The sequence below is a fragment of the Parasteatoda tepidariorum genome, chromosome 10, assembly GCF_982258835.1.
Source record: "Parasteatoda tepidariorum strain Cologne lab strain chromosome 10, Ptep-v5.0, whole genome shotgun sequence".
Lineage (NCBI taxonomy): Eukaryota > Metazoa > Arthropoda > Arachnida > Araneae > Theridiidae > Parasteatoda > Parasteatoda tepidariorum.
In genome coordinates, this window is record NC_141764.1 from 92,414,946 (window position 1) to 92,436,581 (window position 21,636).

A 21,636-nucleotide genomic window follows, 5' to 3' on the forward strand; every position below is an offset into this window, starting at 1 on the left:
GATTTTGATATCAATTATATATGTGTAAAATGAAGCATTTCAGATATTCTTTTCTTTAAATTAAAATTAAGATTTTCTTTAACCTAAATTAAAGCACTGAACTGTCACTGTGAAGATCTGGGGTTCGATCTCCTGTGGTGGCTCGAAGCCCCCCACCCAATTTCAGATCGATGGGTATCGGCTTGTCTGGTAAGTAAAGGTGGCCTGTGCGTAGTTATGACCACATTGCCTCTGTCATGCAGTTGGTTACGAAATTGTGTAGCCTTAACCTCCATGTTCCTCCTGATCCGAATGTAAGATTTCAGATATCCTTTTCTTTAAATTAAAAAAAAACATCAACGTTCTTATACTGAAATAAGCGAATATTTATTGTATTGTAGGCACTATTATATACTTATATAGAATTTTTTTTTTATAGTTTTGCTTTGAAGGAATGGAAGAATCTGGCTCTGAAGGACTGGATGATCTTGTGTATGCGGAAAAAGATAAATTTTTTAAGGATGTTGACTACATTTGTATTTCAGATAATTATTGGCTGGGTAAAAGCAAGCCTTGCATCACTTATGGATTAAGGTAAATTATATTAATATCTGACTTTAATTTTCAATTAGTGTACTTTTTTTATTTTAAATTCAAATTTATGAATTTTTATTATATTATGTTTCTTTCTTGAATGATTTTATATTTAATTTTTTGTTGTTGAAATTTTTATCAATTGTTGCATATATTATGTAATAATCACACAAATCATAACATATATCCCCATAACTCACGTAAAATGGAACAGTATACTGTAAGGTTGCTATAACTTAAGTGTATAAAAATTTCCTGAAAATGAATTTGTAACTGGAAAAACTTGATACTTGACTTTCACAAAATAATGTAATAAAATAATTGCTGAAAATACTTAAACCAGCTAATTTAAAGATAAACAATGTTACATGTTTTATATCATTTAAATGGAAAAAATGTTCATTTGGGTCAGCTTGAAATTTTGGATTTTCTTTTAATATGCCTGTCTTAACTATTAATATAAAAAAAAAAATCATTACAAGGCAAAATATTGTAACTTTAGTAAACTTTAAGTTTTTTTTTTTTTTGAATAATTGCTTTTTATTAACAAAGTACATGCTACTGTACTTTGGATCTATTGCATTGATTTCGAAAATCCTTTTCCTGTTTTGTGCCTTTTGTTCTGATACATTTTTTTCTGAGTAGACTTTTTGAAATTTTTATTTATTGATTCTTTTTATTTAAAAACAGATTTTCAAAATGTCAAAAAGGAAGAAAAAAAACTAGCCCCAAAATTTTCTAATAGAGTAAGAATTATAAAAAGAGGTTATAACTTACTACTCTCATTGAATTATTTTCTAAGAAAAAACAATTCAAAGTTAATCATTTTAAAAAGAGAAATTTAGCAATAACCTACTCCCACTAAATATGCAATAATATGTGCCTATTCTAAGTAAATATGTCCAAAAACCTGATACAATATTTGAGCTAAAGCTAATTTTTCTAGTGATGAAATAAGCAAACAAGTTTTATAAAGAAAAAAATTAAAAGATTTTTACCTGATGGTTTTATAGAGTAAAAATCTTATCTATAATTCCTAAATGAACTCAAATGTTTAAGCATGAACTAACTTTTGAACTAAAAAATAAATATCCTATAGATTTGAAAAAAATTAAAAATATCAGTGATGTATTTATTATACTCTTTGAAAAGAAATTTTCAAAGAATATTAATTTATTCTTTTTGTTCATCAACTATATGTTATAATTGATGGTCTAATTTATAACAACATTTTTATTTTTAGAACCAGTAAATATATTATTTTTGTTTCTGATTTTCCTTTTCACATTTTTCATGTAAATAGCAATTGTTGCATTTGTTGGGTTAAATAGTTGATAGTATTTATTATAATTGCTTATTTCAATTGATCTACATATTTTCTTTTATTTTTTAGGGGTGTATGCTATTTCTGCATTGAAGTTACATGCGCTTGTAAGGATTTGCACTCAGGTGTTTTTGGAGGGGCTGTGTAAGTTAAAAAAGAACTTTTTTTGAACTGAATGGTTTCATTATTTTTGATGAATTTCTTGACTTCTTTTGTTAGATTAGCCTGTTTTTTAGAAAGTATAACCTATTTGCACCATAAAAGTTTCTTAATAGTGAATTTCCTGCTTTGTTGTCTTTAAGTCTTAATAATGAAATAGAAAGTTGAAGATTCTTTCTTCTTATTTTCGATTTTTAAAATCCCTTAAAGGAGATTTTTTCATTGGATGCTTTTAAAAAGTGCTTAAATTTCCCTTTTTCAAAATGAGATTTTTTCTTTACTATGTTGATTTTTGCTTCAAATTATGCAAAAAGACACAGTTCACATTATTCTATTCAACATTTTCATAATTAATTCAACCCCAATCTATTTTGGCGTATTGTCAGTCCATAGCGTGTGAAAACGTCGTTTGTTTTACATGATTCAAAATTTCATGATTTTTGACAATTGTCAAAAACAATGTCGAAAGATTTTTTTTGACATGACGGTTAAAACAAGATAAAACCGTCAATGGTCAAAGAGTTTCCAACCCTGTCTAATTATGATATTTTTTTAAAGTGCTTAAAAATATTTTTTTAGTACTTGAAAAGTGCTTAAAAGGTTCTTATTTTTTGTTGAATAATTTGGCTACGCGCCCTGAATAATGATTAAATTAATCATTTATTTATTTTCAGACATGAAGCTATGAATGATTTAATTGCTCTTATGGGTTCGTTAACTGATGCTAGAGGAAATATATTGATTTCTGGAATAATGGATGATGTTGCACAGGTGACTCCGGAAGAAGAGAAACTTTATCAAAATATAGATTTTGATGTGGTAAGCTATGTCATAAAAATTTGTTCAAAAGTTTCAATTAATACCAATTTACAAAAATTGTTTTATTTTTTAAAAATTATTTTGTAGGAAATGTAAAAATGAAGTTTTGAATAGGTATAAAATTGTATTTTTATAGCCTAGTTTATTACTACCATAAGTTCTTATTTTATTCCATTCTGGCAGATAATGCTTGCAGAATTAAATGTAAAAAAAAAAGTTTTGGATAAGTATAAAATTATATTGATATAGCTTAGTTTATTACTATCATAAGTTTCTATTTTATTCCATTCTAACAGATAATGCATGTATAAGTAAATCGTGAAAAGAAGTAAATAAAATGTCACAAAATATTAAAAATTTGCCATTAATTATTATTCTGAATAATTTCTCTAAGAAATATTTTGTTATTCTGTTGTTTTTTTTCTTCCTTTTTTTCAAATTTTAATTGCATTACTCCCACGGGTCTGGGAGAACTGGGAAAACCTGGAATTATCAGGGAATTTTATTTTTACTCTTAAAAGCAGGGAAAAGTTAAATTTTTTTCCAGGAAACTAGAATATTCCTACATTATACTTGGAAAATAACCAGTCTCAGAATTGTCTGTAACAGTAATCAGTTATTGAAATTGCAGTTAAATAATTCTGACATCTATTGCAATTATTTGTTGTAAAAATTTCACATTTTAGTTCAACGCCCGTGCTTTCGTCCTCATTTAATGATATTTTTTCGCTCACAAAATCTAACATTTGACATTGCAAATAAAAAATTTAAGTTTTTTGATGAAAATGTGCATAATATAGATAAAATATGGTCTGGATTTAAATTGAAGTATTCCTGATTTATCTGTAAAAGTCAGTGAATTTTTTTTTCTGAAATTGAGTGAGAACTCTTTCATTGTTTTTTTCCCCTTCCTATTTTGTGTATGCAATTTCTTCAATAAAATTCTTAATTTGGAACTTGTACAGGTTTCTTTAAATTTATTTCATTTCTCTGCTTTTTTGTTGATTAGTTGTCTTTTATAATAATTTCACCATCAGTTAATATGCTATTGTAAATTAATGAATTGACATGTATATCTTTTCAACAAAATTGAAAATGTAGTACACCATTTTATTTTTTGTACATACTTTTTCATTGTATTAGCTGAGAGAAAAAGTAGGTTTAAAAATGAGATGTTAATTCAGGCTAGTTCCATCTATGATTTTTTGAAACAAGAAATTTTGTAACTTAAAACAATCTTTATTGTAAATATTAAAATAAAATTAATTTTAGTACTTGCAAACCTTATTTTTTTAGCATATTCCAACTGCTATATTTCTTCTTCCTAGGCAATACAGCTGGTTACCGGCCAAGGCCATCTCAGTCAATTTACCCCATCTAAATCTATTTGGTGCTATATTTCTCCATCTTTTAACTCCCAAGTCCTTTAACCACTCTTCTACTCCAACTAACCACCTTGTTCGAGGTCTTCCTTTTTTTCTTTCTAGTGTTAGGAAGGTTATTTTCTTTAATAGGATTTTCATCACTATATCAAAATACATGTCCTAGGCACCTTATTTGAGAAACGTTGATCATTTTTACTATGTTAGGTTCTTTGTATTTTGATTGTAATTCAGGGTTGTAACAAATTCTCCAGGTTCGGTTTCTTAATATTTTTCTCTCAAAAGTCATCAATATATCTTTTTCTGCCTTGTTGATTGCTCAGCAATTGTTGCCATATAAAACTATTGGTCTCACTACTGTCTTGTACAATTGTATTTTTGTTTTATAACTTAAGTATTTAGATTTGAACTGGTTTCTCAATCCATGATAGCATATTTTAGCCATGTTGGTTCTATTTTTGATGTTAATTTTTATGTTATTATTGTTTTACTATTGTGCCTAAATATTTAAATTGAGCCACTTGTTCAAACTCATACTCATTCATTTTCAGTGGTTGCGGATTTGTAATTCTGTTTGTTATTGCCATGAATTTAGTTTTTTGCCTCGTTGGCTGACAGTCCTATGTTTTTTGCTGTGGCCTCGTGTGAACAGAAAGCCTCTACTATAGCTGCTCTTGTTCTTGCCATCATATCGATATTGTCTGCAAATGCTAGCAGTTGTACAAATTTTAAAAAAAATTGTGTTCTATGTTTGTTTACCAGAGTTTCTAATTGTCTTCTCTGGTACTATATTAAACAGGTGACATGACAGGGAGTCACTCTCTTTCAGTTGTTATTTAGTATAGGAATCATCTGATACTTCTGATCCCAACTTTACTGTATATTTTATTCTATTAAGTGTCATTCTCATGATGTTGACCAATTTCTTGGGGATTCTTAACTCTGACATTGCTTGATACAATTTCTCTCTATGGATGCTATCTTAAGCTGTTCTAAAGGCAATAAAGAGATGAAAGGTATCTATATTATATTCTCTGGTCTTCTCAAATATTTGTCTCATCATCATCATAGTTGGCCAGATAGCCCAATGTGAGCCAATGCCTTCCGATTTAACTAATGCTGTGTTAACTAATCTGTCATTGATCTGCCTTTTTTAAATCCACACTGGTATTTCCCAATTGCACTACAAGTAAAAGTAACAAGTCGTTCTGCTAGGACGTTTGTCAATATTTTGTATGTGTTCAAAAGAGTAATTCCTCTATAGTTCTTACAGTCCAGCCTGCCTCTTTTCTTGTGCATTGAACAGATGGAACCATTTTCCCATTCAATGTACATTTTTTCCATAGTCCATACACAGACTATAATGGTGTGTATTTCTTTGATGTGTTTAGGCTCCTTTACTTTCAGGATTTTGGCATTGATGCCACCCTGTCTTGTCGAGCTGTTGTTATTTAGTTTATTTATTGCTTTTTCAACTTCATCCAGGTAAGTTGGTTCTAGTTCCTTGTCTTGTGGGGTCCTAATTATATCTTCCTCTGTCCCTTCTAAAGTTTCTTTTCCTTTAAGACCCCTTCTGAAATGTTCTCTCCATCTCCTAAGTATTTCAGTATTATCATTAATAAGTGTTCCGTTTTCATCACGACTATATTTCTTCATTTCATTAAATTAAATGTGTATTTTTTGTGCATGAAAAATCTCAGTTGGGTCTCACATTGTAGGGAAATGTAATCTCTACTGCAACTATGCAGGGACTTTTATTTAATGCAATTTTTTCAAGTCTTCATTCTTGAACATAAAATATAATGAATTTTATAAGTTATTTTAAGTGTAAATTTTTATAGTCTTTTAACTTCCCTTGAATGAATTTTAAGTTTGCACAATATGTTAACCACCATAGTTGCGAACTTTTACGATTTTTAAAAAAAAAAATTTTTTTTTAGATTTTTTAATGTGGTAGTTGAAAAGCTGAGTAAAAGTATCAAAGTTATTAGCAATTTTGAAATTTTGCATGGCTTTTGCACATCTAAGGCATCTTATATATGTTTTTTATGTTGTGGTTAAAACAATTTTAAATTAAAATTTTCAAACAAAGATTTATTTATTAAAAATTTAAATCGATTACTGCTAGACATCATTTTTTAAAAATCATAAAAGTTCGCAGGTGTGGTTTACATGAATTATTCTAAAAACGAAAATTTATTTTTTAATTGAAATACTTTGAGGATTTTTGTATTTTCATGTGTTCTTATTATATATTTAAGTTGATAAATTATTTTATTCTATGTATTTATTTCATTTCTCTTTACAGGAAGAGTTTAGATGTGATGTAGGCTGTGAAAAAGTAGTTCGAGCAGACAAAAAGAAAACATTAATGAGAAGATGGCGATTTCCATCTTTATCATTGCATGGTAAATATAGAAGTTCCAGTTTAAATTTTTTATTTCTCGCCCATTGATAAATACTGGAGCATTCAATCCACTTAATAGATTGGCGTAAGGCTTTTAAAATTTAAGGAACTCTCCAATGTAACTTTAGAAAAATCTTACTACTGGGTTTCTTGCTTTACATGAAAAAGAAAATACCACATTGCATGGAAAATTGCATTAGAGAAAAAAGAAAAAACATTTTATCAGTAGCTCAATTCTAATACAAGGGCATGAAATTTTAAATTTTAATTAAATTAAATTTTTTTAGTCATGCTTAAATTTTTGCTTGATACTATTTCATGAAAAGTATGAATAGTTTTTAACAGATGTGGTACAAAACTTTTTTTGGTTATCAAAATCATAAAAGAAATTAAAAAGGTAAAACATTTGCAAATAAATAAAACAGTAATTATATTAACTTAAAATAATGTTGGTTCCAATATCATACACATATTATTAGAAGTCATTTAAAAGAGAAAAATATTTGAAATGCTTCCATACTTTTAACACTTCGTGTTTGTTAACCACTGCCTTTTGGCACTAAAATTCAATTCGTCAATTGAGCCTTAGAGTCAAGGCCTGTTAATTCTGAGCAAATAAATTATTAAATGTCTTTAAAGATTATGCATTTATGCTTTCTTCAGTCTATTGTGAACAGTGAGCTCAGGAAACTGTGCTCTTTGGTAAATAACACAAAATGATATAATCTGCAACAAATTTTAAAGTCTCACTGAACACTTTTGACTGTAAAACTTTATCCAGCAAAACTTTTTCACTGTAAACTATGCAGCACTGTAAAATTTATCCATCAGAGTCAATATAAGTGAATTAGCCCCTGTTGATAATGCTTGAAAGGATGGAAATCTGGCCAGACCAGAACCTATGACCTTCTTTTGACTATTCTGCCCCTAAATTGACTGACTATTTCTGCCCTGAAACTGAATGTTAATAGTACAGCAGTAGTATAATCATTATATAAATATAAGTTATATATTTTTTTTTCAGGGATTGAAGGAGCTTTTAGTGAAGCAGGAGCAAAAACAGTTATTCCTGGTAAAGTTATAGGAAAGTTTTCTATTCGAACTGTACCGAACCAAGATCCTAAAAAAATTGAACAGCAGGTAATAGATCACCTGCAAAAAGTACATGCTGCTCGAAAAACTCCCAACAAACTTAAGTGAGTTAATAAATTTTTTGAAATTAGCACTTAAGTTAAATGAAATAGTATAATATAAAAATTTCAAAAGCTATTTTTTTCAAGTTGACTGAAAAATTGAAACCTGTTAACAAAAGATAGAGTGCATCAATTTTAAAAGGTGTGGGAGATTATTATTATTTTTTTGAGGTGAGGAAAGAAGTTTTTGCAAAAATGATACACCCTGCGATTTTTATTCTGGGTCTTATAAAAATGAGATATCTTTTTTAGTCTACTATAAAGCATAGTTTTTGAAAGAAATATTTTTTTTGTCAATTTTGTTTCTAGTTTTGTCGAACTGCTTTTTTTTTGTCAGTAAGTGCTCAAAATTTTGATTAATCATAAATTTTGCTTGTGTTATTTAGGAAACAATTTTTTTTTATTGAAATGCAATTAGGTTCAGAGCTTTAAATAAAATTTAAACACCTTATCTTGCTGAGAACTCTGATAAAATCTATTTAGCTTCATAAATTTTGCATCTAGTGGCCAAGAAACAATTAAAACATATAATGTCATTGGGCATGGAACTCCAGTTAAAATTTTCATTAAAAATATATTTCATTTGTGTATAATATGGTGATGAGTTATGCTTGTTGCAGTCAGGTAACAAATGAAACTTATAGTGCCATTTGCACAGTGCTTAAGAATGTGAGTATTCGAGCTTGTGATAAAGTAGTTCAAATTTCAAAATTTTCTCTTTGGCAATGATTATTTTTAGTAGTGAAAATAATAGAAATTTTTATATTTGTCATCAAGCACAAAAGTCCAGATGAAATTTTGGAACTCTAGTTAATTGGAATTTTGATGACAGGGAAATTCTATTTGGCAGCAAAATAACAATAAATACTGCTTATAACCATCAAGAAACAACTGAAATTTTCATTTTCTTCTGGCAAAGCTCTATTTGGATCTGAAACCATAACTATTCTGTAAGTGGTTAAAGTTTTTACTCTCACAAACTCAAAAACTAATGCTATTAATGGCTAGTAAATAAAAGAATGTTTTTTTTTATTGAATTTTAATTTATGGAAATTTAGTCTCATACTTATTTATTATTCAAATTGAACCAAATTGTTACAGTTTTTAGACACAGACCTAAATTTCTATATAATTGATAAGTAAAATTAAGGCCCATTTATTTTCTATGTAAGGAATATTTTAAATAAATTATGTATCAAATATAACTACGATAAAAATGATTTCAAGATGGTTTAGTGGTTAAGAAGCATGTAAAAGAATTTATTAAATATTTTAAAAAGTACATCTAGTAAATTCATATCTTGAATGTGAAGACTTTTACTCACTGGTTGTTGATTTATATTGATGAAATTAAATAATTTTAATATTTTTAAAAAAAGGTTTGCTTCTTTTATCTTGGTAATTTTTTTTTCCTTCAAATTTGTTATGCATATATTTTAGGTTTATTTTTTGGTTTCTGGTATTCATGTTTTGAAATCATATATAATTATAATGCTTTCATCTATTCTTTGTCTTAATTTCAAATTTCCACCGTAATTTCAAATTTCATGCACATTATAGATGTTTTTCTTTTACATATATAATAGCTAAATTAATCTTTAAAAAAATAGTAAGAAATATAAAAAATAATTTTTTCTTAATTGATTGCCCAAATTACTATGATTTTAATAGTCATTCCTTTATCTTTTTTAAGGACTGTGTTCTTCTGTATTTATTAAAGAAAAACAAGTTTAAAAAATTAACGGATTAATTATTAATCTCTGCTACAATATTGACAAGTTGGAATTCTTGTTCTAAGTAGTTTATTTTATCAATTTAGAGTCTATATGCTGCAAGGAAGTAAAGCCTGGATGAGTGACCCAGATCATCCACATTATGTAGCTGGAAGAAATGCTATGAAGAAAGGTAAAAAAAATTATAAAGAAAACGTCCTATTACCGAAGCAGTGTTGGTTGTGTTAAAAAATTCTTAGTTTTAATTATTGTTGTTAGATAAATTCTACAAGTTATTTTAAGATAAACTGTTCATGGTGCGTAGCATTTTTAAAAAGTCCTTACGATTTTTAAAAGCCTTTAAAGGTGCTTTTTTCAGTGGAGATTTTTTTCTTTACCATGTTGATTTTCACCACGTATTATGCAAAAGCGTGCTTTTTACATTGTTCTATTCAACATTTTTGCAATTCATTCAACAGCAATCCATTTCGACTTACCGTCGATCCATAGCGTATGAAAGCGCCAAACATTTTATATATTTGATGAAATACTTTGCAAGTCTGCATGTGCGTCTACTGAGCTGAGCTCGGTGAGATTATTGCACTCTAATGTACAACTATGCTGCATTTCGCAAGATACTCTCAATTTCAGGCCTCATTTTCCATCCTCTGATATCGAACCAAAAAATATCTTGAACGTTTTATAATGGCTAATGTAGTCAAGAAAAGAGTTCTTTGTCAGAAACTTGTTATTTTATCATAATCATGTAAAGTCTTTGAAAATTATTTTGCATATTGTTAATGTACTTGGTGCTTAAAAATATTTTTGAGTGCTTAAAAAGTGGTTATTTTTGTTGAAAGATTTGGCTACGCACCCCTTTGTTTTACATTAAGGTTGTATAGATCAGCGGTTCCTAATTGTTTTTGACTCTGGAACCTTAAATGATCTCTCTTCTTCTAACAGAGCCCTGAATTCATAAATAAAGTTCATTAGAAATTGTGAACATAATAACCTAGCTTACAACTAACTATTTCAATTGGACTACTAATTATTTTGAAAATAGCTAATTTGAAAAGAGGAAATTTTTTCTTCTCTTTATGATTAATAGTTTTATAATTAGAATTTTCGTCAGACAATTGAAATTGCAATGCTGGAGCAGTATCTTGTCTAGTTCTGAATTAGTTTTTAGTGTATGCATAAGCTGAAAATGAATAGAATCTATTATGGTTTTCATTAAAGTGAAATTGAAAATGTATTATAAACATTAAGAATGGATATCAGGACATTTCTATATTGTTGAGTTTAGTTATTTCATTGTGAAATTGGAAAATTCGATGAGAAATATTATCGAAACTTATTATAAATGCGCGAAAATATATTATAAACATTAAAAAATTTTGGAATTGGAAATACTATACAACAAAAGAATGAATGAGAAATATTATTGCAATTTATTATAAATGTATATTCTTTTCATAATTTATTCAATATATTGTTATTTGAATGAAAATAAAAAAAAATTTAACTTTGCTGTTTTTCCCCCTGACATTTTGCTTAAATATTGACTTTATAATAAATAAATAATGAATAGTAACTAATGTACTGAATAAATAATGGATAATTGTTTAGACATAATTACAGGTTTCCAAAATCATAAAATGCTTATAAGAAAAGTCCTGATTCTTGGAACCCCTTTGAGCTTTCCTGCATAACCTTTTCTTTGGGAACCCCTGGTATAGATTAGGTACTATAGAATTTTAATTAGATTTCTATTAAAGATACTATAGATCTCTGTTTATTCCTGAAGATTTCAGTTCTGACTGCAAGGATAATGAAAATTGTTTCAATTTTTTTAGTGGTTCCTGATTTTAAAGTTACACTACTTACATTGTAAATGATCCTTTAATTTTTTTAAAAACATGTGACAAAAGACCCTTAATTTTTACAGATTTTATTTTATTGCAGTTAAATATTATTTTATAAATTTTTTTGAATAAATTGTTCTACCCTTGTTCACTATAGAATTGCCAACCACTAAGAGATTTTCTGTTACTTTTATGGATTTCAGTTCTGACTATAAATATAATGCAAACTGCAATGTTAAATATCCCAATTTCAAATAATGGCCTTTTATTTTAGGGTATACTATTTCCTATTTTTAAATAATATTACATAAGTTGCTTTGAGATAAATTGTTTCACTGTTATTTATTATAATATTGCTGCTTCAATATAATTTTTTTTTCCAAAGGAATATTAGACTATAATATATATTGGACTTAAAGGAAAAAGAAACAACAGGAGTTCTGACACAAAAATAATGAAAACTCTTAAAAAAAAGTTTATTGCCTCATTATTCTTAGTTTAGGGAAATTGTTACCATTTTATAAATTATCTCTTTTTTTTAAATATATAATATTAAGTTATTCATGTATAGGCTTTCGTTATTTGTTTGGTAAATTCATGGAGCAAGCTTGGAACATACTTTTTGATACATATTGTTTTATTGCATCAATATTCTTTTTAATTATCTTATTGCAATCAAATGTACTGAAGTTTAATTAGAGAAAAATGTAACTTGTGGAATAGCCAATGCTGCTACCAGAAGTATTTAAAATAAATAAATATTAACCACCATTATAAAAGAAATAAGGAAAAAAAGATAGAAAAATAGCTCTACAACTATATAAAATAGCTTCACTACAAGCCCACATGCTTGTATCATTCTTTTAAAAATGCATTTTCTAATAATCTGTATAAAAAATAATTTGATATGAAACATTCTTTAATTTTTTATTTTCTTACAAATACGTATTTAATTCATATTTATTACAGTTATTAGATGTTTAAATTTTCATGACTTATTTTAATGCACTGTAGATGTGCAGCTGTTTTGGGCAGCCACAAAACAGGGAAAACAAAATTTTAATCAATCTAGAAAAAATCTGAAAATTTAAATGCCCAAAAGTCAGGGGAAGTGAATTAATTTGAATTTGGAGTACCTTAAAGTCCATTTTTTTTTTCTTTTTGAGAAAAAAAATTTAGAAAAGTTTATTTTCAATTCTTAATTTTAAGTATAAGTGCTTATAATATATTTTATATATACGAATAAGATATGATTAAAAAATTTATAATAAAATTTACACCCTTCATTATGAAAATCTAGCAAAAGTCTTGGAATTATTTGATCTGAATATATGTGCCACCCTGATTTTATACCATAGTCTGGGAAATAATTGAAAATAGTGAAGAATATGTTACATAAAATTTTTAATGAAATCGTCAAATTACTTTTTGAGACACTATAGATAGTTTTAGCTTGTTTATTAAAATAAAGTATCTTTCAGTGTTTAACGTTGAGCCAGATTTGATAAGAGAAGGTGGAAGCATTCCAGTTACTCTTACCTTTCAAGAGGCCACTGGCAAAAATGTGATGCTATTGAGTCTTGGAGCATGTGATGATGGGGCTCACTCACAAAATGAAAAAATGGATATTTACAATTATATCAATGGGGTGAGTTAATTTTTCAATATAGATTTGTTTAGATTTTAAGTAATGATATAATTAGTTTAGTTACAACTCGATACTCTAAAGACGTTATATCAAGCAAAGCTATATGTAGATATATTTCTTTACAGAAAACACAGCTACAGTAAAAATTTGAAACAGTGAAAAAATAGATTTAAATTTCAATTTCTGATTGTTATATATACTTTTAATTCATGATGCACAAATTATGCTTTATTGAAATTCATATATAATACAAAGATTAACATTGAGTATTTCAGTATTGTGCAAAAGTAATTGGTCCATTAATCATTTTAAAATCTTCGTTTAATTCATAATTTGTGTCCCCCATGGCTACATTTAATTATTTCATAGTTTGCTTCTGTTACACTCCTTTTACAGTATAATCCTTTTATTTGACAGTGGTGATTGTATTCCGTGCGCAATTCTGAGTTTTTCGTATCATCCTTCCTTGTCTAAAAACTAGGAGAGGAACGTGCGAATTTTGCAAAATTCTACATGTCTCACCACCATTGGTTAGCAGACTTAAAGAAATTAAAGAATTATAATATATTTCACGAAGTTCCTCAATCTGAAATATAGATTTTGAAAATTTGCTAAATCCCGTTAATGAGACGTTTGCGTACATACGATTCTTCTACCAATCTACAGAGATCCACCTATTTGATTCTTTCGGTTTGAAGGATTTTCGCCGTTTTGAATATTTGGAACTGTGCCAGAATGCTTCTAATATCGCGATTCATATTCACATGGTTTTAATATCAAACAGCGATTTTCGTATTTACCTGATTTAAAAGTTACACATTTCCATTCGTATTCATGCGATTTAAAAATCCAATATCGCGTTTGCTTATTTTTAAAATCAATATTGCAATTTGTATTCGGGCGAGTTTTAAATCCAAAGTCGTGATTTGTGTACCCGTAGTTTTAAAATCTAATATTACAATTCCTATTTGTGCAATTTAAATATAATGCATCAAGATTCGTATTCACACAATTTTAAAATCTAATATTTCAATTCTTAAGAGCTAAGCTTTTTCTTAAAATACTTACTATAAAGTTAGAGTAAAATATCAGTATAATGATACTTTATTAAGTTAAGTCATTAAATTTTTAATGTAAATTTTAAGAAAAAATTTAATATAAAATTGACCTTTATTCTACAAGTATTATTTTTGCTTAAATATAGTATATACAGGGAAGACACTAGGCTTTCAAAATCCCGGGTCCCTGGGACCCATGACTTTTAAAAAACTGGGTCCTTTTGAAAAAAAATGGGTCCTTTACATAAATTTTTAAACAAATATAATCTTTCTGAGAAATACTTAATAGATTATTAGTACATGAATTATAACAATTATAATGCTGTAATATGCTAATATTGAAATATAATAGAAAAATAAAATAAAACAAAATCTAAATTTATGTAAAATATTTTTATTAGTGTGCTTCCCTCTCTACTTATTTACACTGCTTCCCCCTCTACGTATTTTACAAGACTGAAATATCTTATGTGCTCTTATAATTACATCTTGGGAATTTGACATATCTGGCCCTTCAAGTGTAATCATCATTAATGTTTTCAGTTTTCCTTCAGATATCCTATTTCGAGCACATGTCTTTATTCTTTTCATGGCTGAAAAGCCTCTCTCAGCATCAGCTGATGAAATTGGCAATACTGAGGCTATCTTTGCTAATTTAGAAAATTCTGGAAATTCATCACTATACTGTTTGATGAAGATTCTAAGAAAGTCTTTCATACTCATAGATTTAAAGTTTAATACGATCTGTTTAAAATACTGAAAGTTATTTTTAAGTTTATCACCAGAAATCAATTCTCCAAATGTTCTAATCAATAAATCAATATCCTCTGACCCATAATTCAGTAATTCCTCTGAATTCGTTGGATAATTAAACGGGTTTAACATCAAATCTAGTGATTTTAATACATCTAATGACTCCGCTGGGAAACGAAACTTTAAATTACCTACAACTTCAGATATAAAATTAGACTTAAAATGTTCATTTAAAGTTTGCTTTCCAAGTTTTATATTCTGATAAACAACATCATCTTCATCATTAGTACAATTTTCAATATAATTATTTTCATGCTCCCCCTTATTACCTTTAAGATTCTCTAAAACACTTATACAACTGGATACCATTACATTCACCTTAGAGAAAATCACATTTTGATGCTGAAATAATACATTTAATTTTTTTACTGGCTCTAAAACGTCCAGTATGATCGCAAGTAAAAATGGGAAATTGGCATTCTTTATTTTTGACAACAAACCTTTTGCTTTTACAGAGTTTAAATCGTTCTTTTTTTCGGCGATATGCTCAAGTGCCTCTACAATGGACCCAAAGCACTGTATTACAGCGCTCACCGCTTCATACAAGCTCAGCCATCGAACATTTTTGGGTTCTTTCAATTTTATTTCCGATATTTCATTTATTTGAAAAATTTGACGTAGCACAGATTCTCTGACAGGACTATCATCGAAAAAATGGTAAAGTTGCTGCAAAGTATTCTCCAGGTCTTTAGTCTGTTTAATATTTTTCGCTGCTTGTGACAAGGCCAAAGAAACCCTGTGAGCAGAACAGTGAATTTGCAGCAAATGCGTTGCACCAGCAGTCTTTAATCGCACACCAACACCTCCTTTACAGCCAGTCATTACTGCTGCACCATCAGTGCCAAGACCAACAATTTTATTTAAATCAATGTTTAATTTTTCCATTGTAGATTTTAAAGAATTGACAATTGTATCAGCCTTTCCATCATTTATGTTTAATATGTCCACAAATGCGGTTTTACCATACCCATCTTCATCTATGTAAGTTAAATACACAATAAGTTTTTTAAAATTTGAAACGTCACACGACTCATCACAAATAATTCCGAAAAAAGATGATGGTTTAAATTTCTGTATCAAAAGTTCCTCAATAGCTTGGGCGGATGCTGATGTCATATCAGAGATAGACTGGTTAGATTGGTAAGTACTGGTCTGAAAATTCACCCCATTCATTTTCTGAAATAAAAAAAATATATATGAATATTTAAAAAAAAGGGGGGTTTTAAAATTATTTTATCCAAACATGTGTCGTAATAAATATAAAACAAACAAAATAATAAAAAAATTTTTTAAGTGTAAGTGAAAAAAAAAATTCTATTAATAAAAAAATTACAATTCTAAAATTGAATTATATATTTTGCAGTGTACAAAAAAATAATTAACTTTAAATTTCTTATTCATTGTAGTCAATTTATTAAAATTTAATCTAATTCATAAGTAGTTGCAAACCAATTATTGACTTTTTTTTTAAAAAAACAACTTTTTTTTAATCACAAAAATAAAATGACATAATTCATTTCTTAGAGGAATAAAACTATTATAAGTTTTTTTAATCAATTATTTTATTTAAACAATCATTAAATGATGTAATCTACACAGAATCTATAAGCACTACAACGAAGATAAAAACGGTAAAACCATCAACCTATCAATAAATCCCACGAAACTAAAATTCAAACTTTTTATAGAGAAATCTTAGCTAGAATAATCATACGCATTACAGAGAAGAAAAGATGGCGAGATTCCATTCTTATTTAAGTATTATAAATGATCGGCCCCTTTAATGAATCCCACAAAAATAAAATTCAAAGTTTTTATAGAGAAATTTTAGCGAGAATGAAAATACAAATCACGTGTAAGACAAAATGGCGCAATTCCTTTATTTAATTATTGTAAAAACGAATCCCACAAAATTAAAACTCAAAGTTTTATATAGAAATCGTAGCTATAAAATAAATACGCATTACAGCGGGGACAAAATGGCGCAATTCCATTATTTAATTATTCTAAACGATTTGCCCTTTTTAAAAAATCCCACAAAAAAAAAAATCCAAAGTTTTATAGCGAAATCGTAGGGAGAAAACAAATACGCATTACAGCAAAGACAAAATGGCACAATTCGATTCTTATTTATTGTAAACGACCGGCCCAATCAATAAACCGAACAAAAAAAAAACTCAAAAATTAATAAAAATACGCATTACAGAGAAGACAAAATAATGAAACTATGTTCTTTTATAATTAATTATTTTTGAAAACTATCTTTCTGTTTTTTTTATAAGGAAACCCTAAAAGAGAAAAAGTGGCGCTTATTTGAATAATTGAAAGCTGAATTCCGTATCACGGCCTGTGGTGCGGAAATACAAAAATAATTAATATTTATAGCATTAAATAAAATATATCCTATTACACTTTTCTAATTTATACTTAAAATGACCATTTAAGTTAATATTTAAAAAAGAAATTTGACACGTGGTCACGACTCAAACCGTATAATACGGCCCTTGCGTAACTGTTATTTAATTACTTGTATAAACATAAAAATTTTTGTAAATTATAATTCTTTAATAATTAAAATAAAAACTTACCTGCAATTCAATTAATGCGGGGAACTTAGCTTCTGCTATTTCTTCTTTAGCCATCCAATAGACCGTTCGCATTTGTGAATAATCTTGAACACAATTAGCAATTTGTTTTTCAGATGACACTTTAAAAGACCGTTGCTGTTCTAATATATTAAGAGCACGTAAATGATGAGCAGAAGAGTCTTTTCCCGATGTGTCAATATGCCGGACTAGTGCGCGACGTTGAAAATTCTCACAGCCAGTGGTGAATGCATTTTTTATTCGTGCCTTGCGGCATATATCACAAAACATTTTACCATTTTCGTAGACTAACCAATTAAATTCAGTTTTCCACCTAATATTAAAGTTACGTACTTTAGGCATCGTTTAATTATTGCACATGTATTAATTATAAAACAAAATTAAAAGTTTGGATGCGTAGGTCAGGTCATTAAAAATGTTTGACTCTAACTGAACTAAAAGTAACATATAGCTTAATATAACGGTGCGTAAGTACCTCCTTCGAAAATGTGATTGCATGACGTAGGTATTAAATAACCAATCAACCCTAATCTTCTACGTGTGTACTATGATATTTTGAAAATAAACCCCTTCAATTTTTCCCACCCCTTCAACCTCTTTCTTTCTACTTGCTCATTCGAGGTCACTTAAATCCGGTATGGTCATTTCCCCCCCATTCAATAACACCTGCGTCCCTCAGTTCCGATGACGTCACTGTTTTCAGCAGAGAAAAGAAGTTTGGGGGGAAAGTCTTGTAGGATGTTTCCTGCTATAATGGTCAACATTTTGAGTCATAGAACTGGTTTCCCACCTGTGTGTCTAACATGTGTTGGTCTAACTCTGGAGACAGGGTTTTTTTTTTTTTATACCGAGGATGCATACCGATTTATTTTTTGCGTCCCAATTTTTCGATTTTATTAAAATGTTTCGATATCAAAGATTAAAAAGTCGGGAAATTTACAAACTTTCTTCAAAAATTTACGCGTCCCACGGGACGCGTAGCGATCATTTTTTTGCGTCCGATTTCAATTTTTTGCGTATTTTACGCGCTATAGCGCGTAAATGTCTTCCCTGATATATAAGTGCACATAACAAAAGTCTGTTATATAATGACAATTCATAATGGCAGGAAAAAATGTCCTTCTTTATAGCAAGCTTATCAATCTAAGTAAATACACACACTTAATGTTAATTAGCAATAAAAAGTATGTAAATGTAAAATGTTTTAGACATATTTACTTCTTTAATTTTGAATATTTTTAGTTTTAAAATGGCTACTTAGAGCTGCTTTTGCCTGCCAGTTGATGAATAAATTATGTAGCTCTCTAATTTATAAAAGACAGAAATTTTTGAGCCACAAGTTTCCAAACCATAACTAGTTTTTTACAAGAAGGAAATGAAGTGTGATACCTGTCGACATAATTGATAACAGTGCATGTTGATTTTAATAGTATGTTGTCCAGAAGGAAAATAAAGGTGGATGATAGATATGTAAGCAACAAATGGTACAGTTTGATGTACGTTACGGAGTTTCTAAGAATAGTGGAAGAACTTTTTGTTTGTTAGGAAAATAACATAGTCAGTAGTTGTCCATAAATTACTCATACAAGAAGTAAATGATTTAAATTCTTTCCTTTTCTGCATTGATGTCAGAAATAAATAAAAATGTCTTTCATATCTTAAATGTCTTTCAATCTCTTTCATATAATATTGCTCACTTTAACAGCAGGACAGGAAGTATTTTCCCAAGAAAATACTTCCTGTACTTCGTGCTAGTAGAAAATACTACTAGTAAACTTCTTTTAACATACTGCACTTGCTATATCAAGCTTTTACTATATATATATATATATATATATATAAGCACACCGAACAAAAAATTAGTCACCCTTAGAGAAATCACGAAAATCATCATTTAATCGCGTATAACACCGCCTCTGGATTTGATAACGGCCTGAATTCGGTTAGGAAGTGAGTCCACAAGGTTTTGCAGGTACGTTGAATCTAGTATAAACCACTTGTTTTTGGATTTGATCACGCAAATCCCCCAAATTAGGAGGATGCTGATTTCAGTGTTTGACCTGTTCCTACATATCCCACATATATTCAATGGGGTGCAAGTCAGGTGATTTTGCAGGCCAGTCGAGATGTAATTGACTATCTGAGTGTTTGTAAAACCAGTCACAGATTCTTCCAGACAGATGAACTTTGTTTAGTTATCTTGAAACATAGGGGCATCGATAACACACATTTTATGAAAATATTGATTGAAAGGCAACATCTAATCATCCAGAATGTTCAAATAAACATGTTGGTTCATGCTAGTGGGCACCTCAGTGAGGGGACTCAATCCGTAGTAAGGAAACCCCCCTAAAACATGACAAACTCACCCTTGGCCTACACCTGACCTTGCACACAGTTAGGATGAAATGCTTCATCTATTCTAGTACTAGCACTATATCTAGTATCGTAGCACTTGTCAACATGCGTCTTTTGAATAAAGGCAAAAACATGATTCGTCTGACCATATTACATTTCGCCAGTCTGCAACTGGCCATGTTCGGTGACTTCTAGCCCACTGAAGTCGTACAGCTTTATGTGCCTGTGTTAGAAATGACCCTTTATGAGATGTTCGGCTCCAAATGTTCATTGCATGCAGCTCCCGTCGCAATGTTCTCTCACTAACAGGTTGGGATGGACCTTCATTTATAAACTGAAGCAATTCCTGTCGGGTTTGGAAGCGATTTTGAATGACAAGTAGTGAAATACGTCTCCGATCCCTTTCATGCAGGATCTTTTTCCGACCACAATTCTGATGTCGTCTTTTGTGACCACGTGTATTACACTACTGCTTGTAGACACGTTGAACAGTCCGCATCGAAGCACCAACAAATCCAGCAACTTCATTCACCGTTTGACCATGAGTACGGCCAAACACAATTGCCCCTATTTGCCACTCTGTCTCATCTTTACTCTTACCCATATTTATACAAAATTTTCGTTTCAAACAAATATATCTCACTGATGGCTACTTGCCTTTGATCACGGTGAAGCAGTGAGCCTGCAGTTGAACACGTCACTTGACCACCGCGTCATTTAGCAAAACTTAACGATTCATCAATGCTTGCGCACTAGGGTGACTAATTTTTTGTCCGGTGACCTTATATATATATATATATATATATATATATATATATATATATATATATATATATATATATATATATATATATATATATATATATATATATATATATATATATATATATATATATATATATATATATATTGTAAATCAATGGAAAATGGCCTTACTAGAAATGCAGACAAAATTCTAAAAACTTAACGAAAATACTGATCTTTTATTTTAATTCAGAATGTTAGAATTTTATTCATATGAAATCTTAGTTTGTTTTATGAACAAAAATAATTTCTAACTGTTTTCATTTTTCAGATTAAAGTGCTGGCTGCTTATATACAAGAAGTATCTCAGATATAGGAGAAAATATTCAAATACTTAGTTTTAAAATACTTTATTTTCTTAATTTTACAAATCCTTTTGTCATGAAATTATTTTTAAAGTATTTTTATACCTAAAAATACAAATAAAATTATTTATTATGGGCAAATCTATATATTCATTATTTTCACTTGGTACAAATGAAAAACATAATCAAAGTTTATATTAAAATTATTAGAGTGAAATATTCTACAAGAGATTATTCTATTAAAAATTTTAATTTAATTTTTTAAACATAATTTTCCAAACTATCATTTTGTTTATTACAATTTTTCTCTTTTGCTTAACTAAAAGCTTTTTAATAAAGTAATTACTAATAACTTTTACTTTAAATTACTAAAATAGTCAATATTTGTGTAATAAATAGTTTTTATTATGGGAAGAAAAATACTAAACATTTACACTATGTCTATACAATCTCTCTTTTATGAGGTATATATTTTGACACTCAGAAATTACAAATCTCTGCAAATTAAAATTCTAAAAATTAATATGTATTTTTCCCCATTTAACAATGTTATAATAGAATTCAATTATCTGGGGTGACAATTTCTTATCAGGTAACGTTTTTACAAAAT

The 21,636-nt window shown here is 28.6% G+C and overlaps 1 protein-coding gene across 1 annotated transcript in view; it reads left to right on the top strand.

The window, feature by feature from the left end:
- Cndp2 (Cytosolic non-specific dipeptidase 2) overlaps positions 1 to 21,167 on the top strand; it is a 28,794-nt gene extending 7,627 nt beyond the window's left edge. Inside the window, exons 5-12 of the mRNA XM_016067908.4 lie at positions 419 to 573; positions 1,967 to 2,041; positions 2,731 to 2,875; positions 6,566 to 6,665; positions 7,689 to 7,860; positions 9,677 to 9,762; positions 12,916 to 13,082; positions 20,993 to 21,167. Of these exons, the coding sequence (XP_015923394.1) occupies positions 419 to 573; positions 1,967 to 2,041; positions 2,731 to 2,875; positions 6,566 to 6,665; positions 7,689 to 7,860; positions 9,677 to 9,762; positions 12,916 to 13,082; positions 20,993 to 21,037 (945 nt within the window). The 3' untranslated portion in view covers positions 21,038 to 21,167. The remainder of the gene's footprint in view (positions 1 to 418; positions 574 to 1,966; positions 2,042 to 2,730; positions 2,876 to 6,565; positions 6,666 to 7,688; positions 7,861 to 9,676; positions 9,763 to 12,915; positions 13,083 to 20,992) is intronic.
- Positions 21,168 to 21,636: the final 469 nt, after the last annotated feature.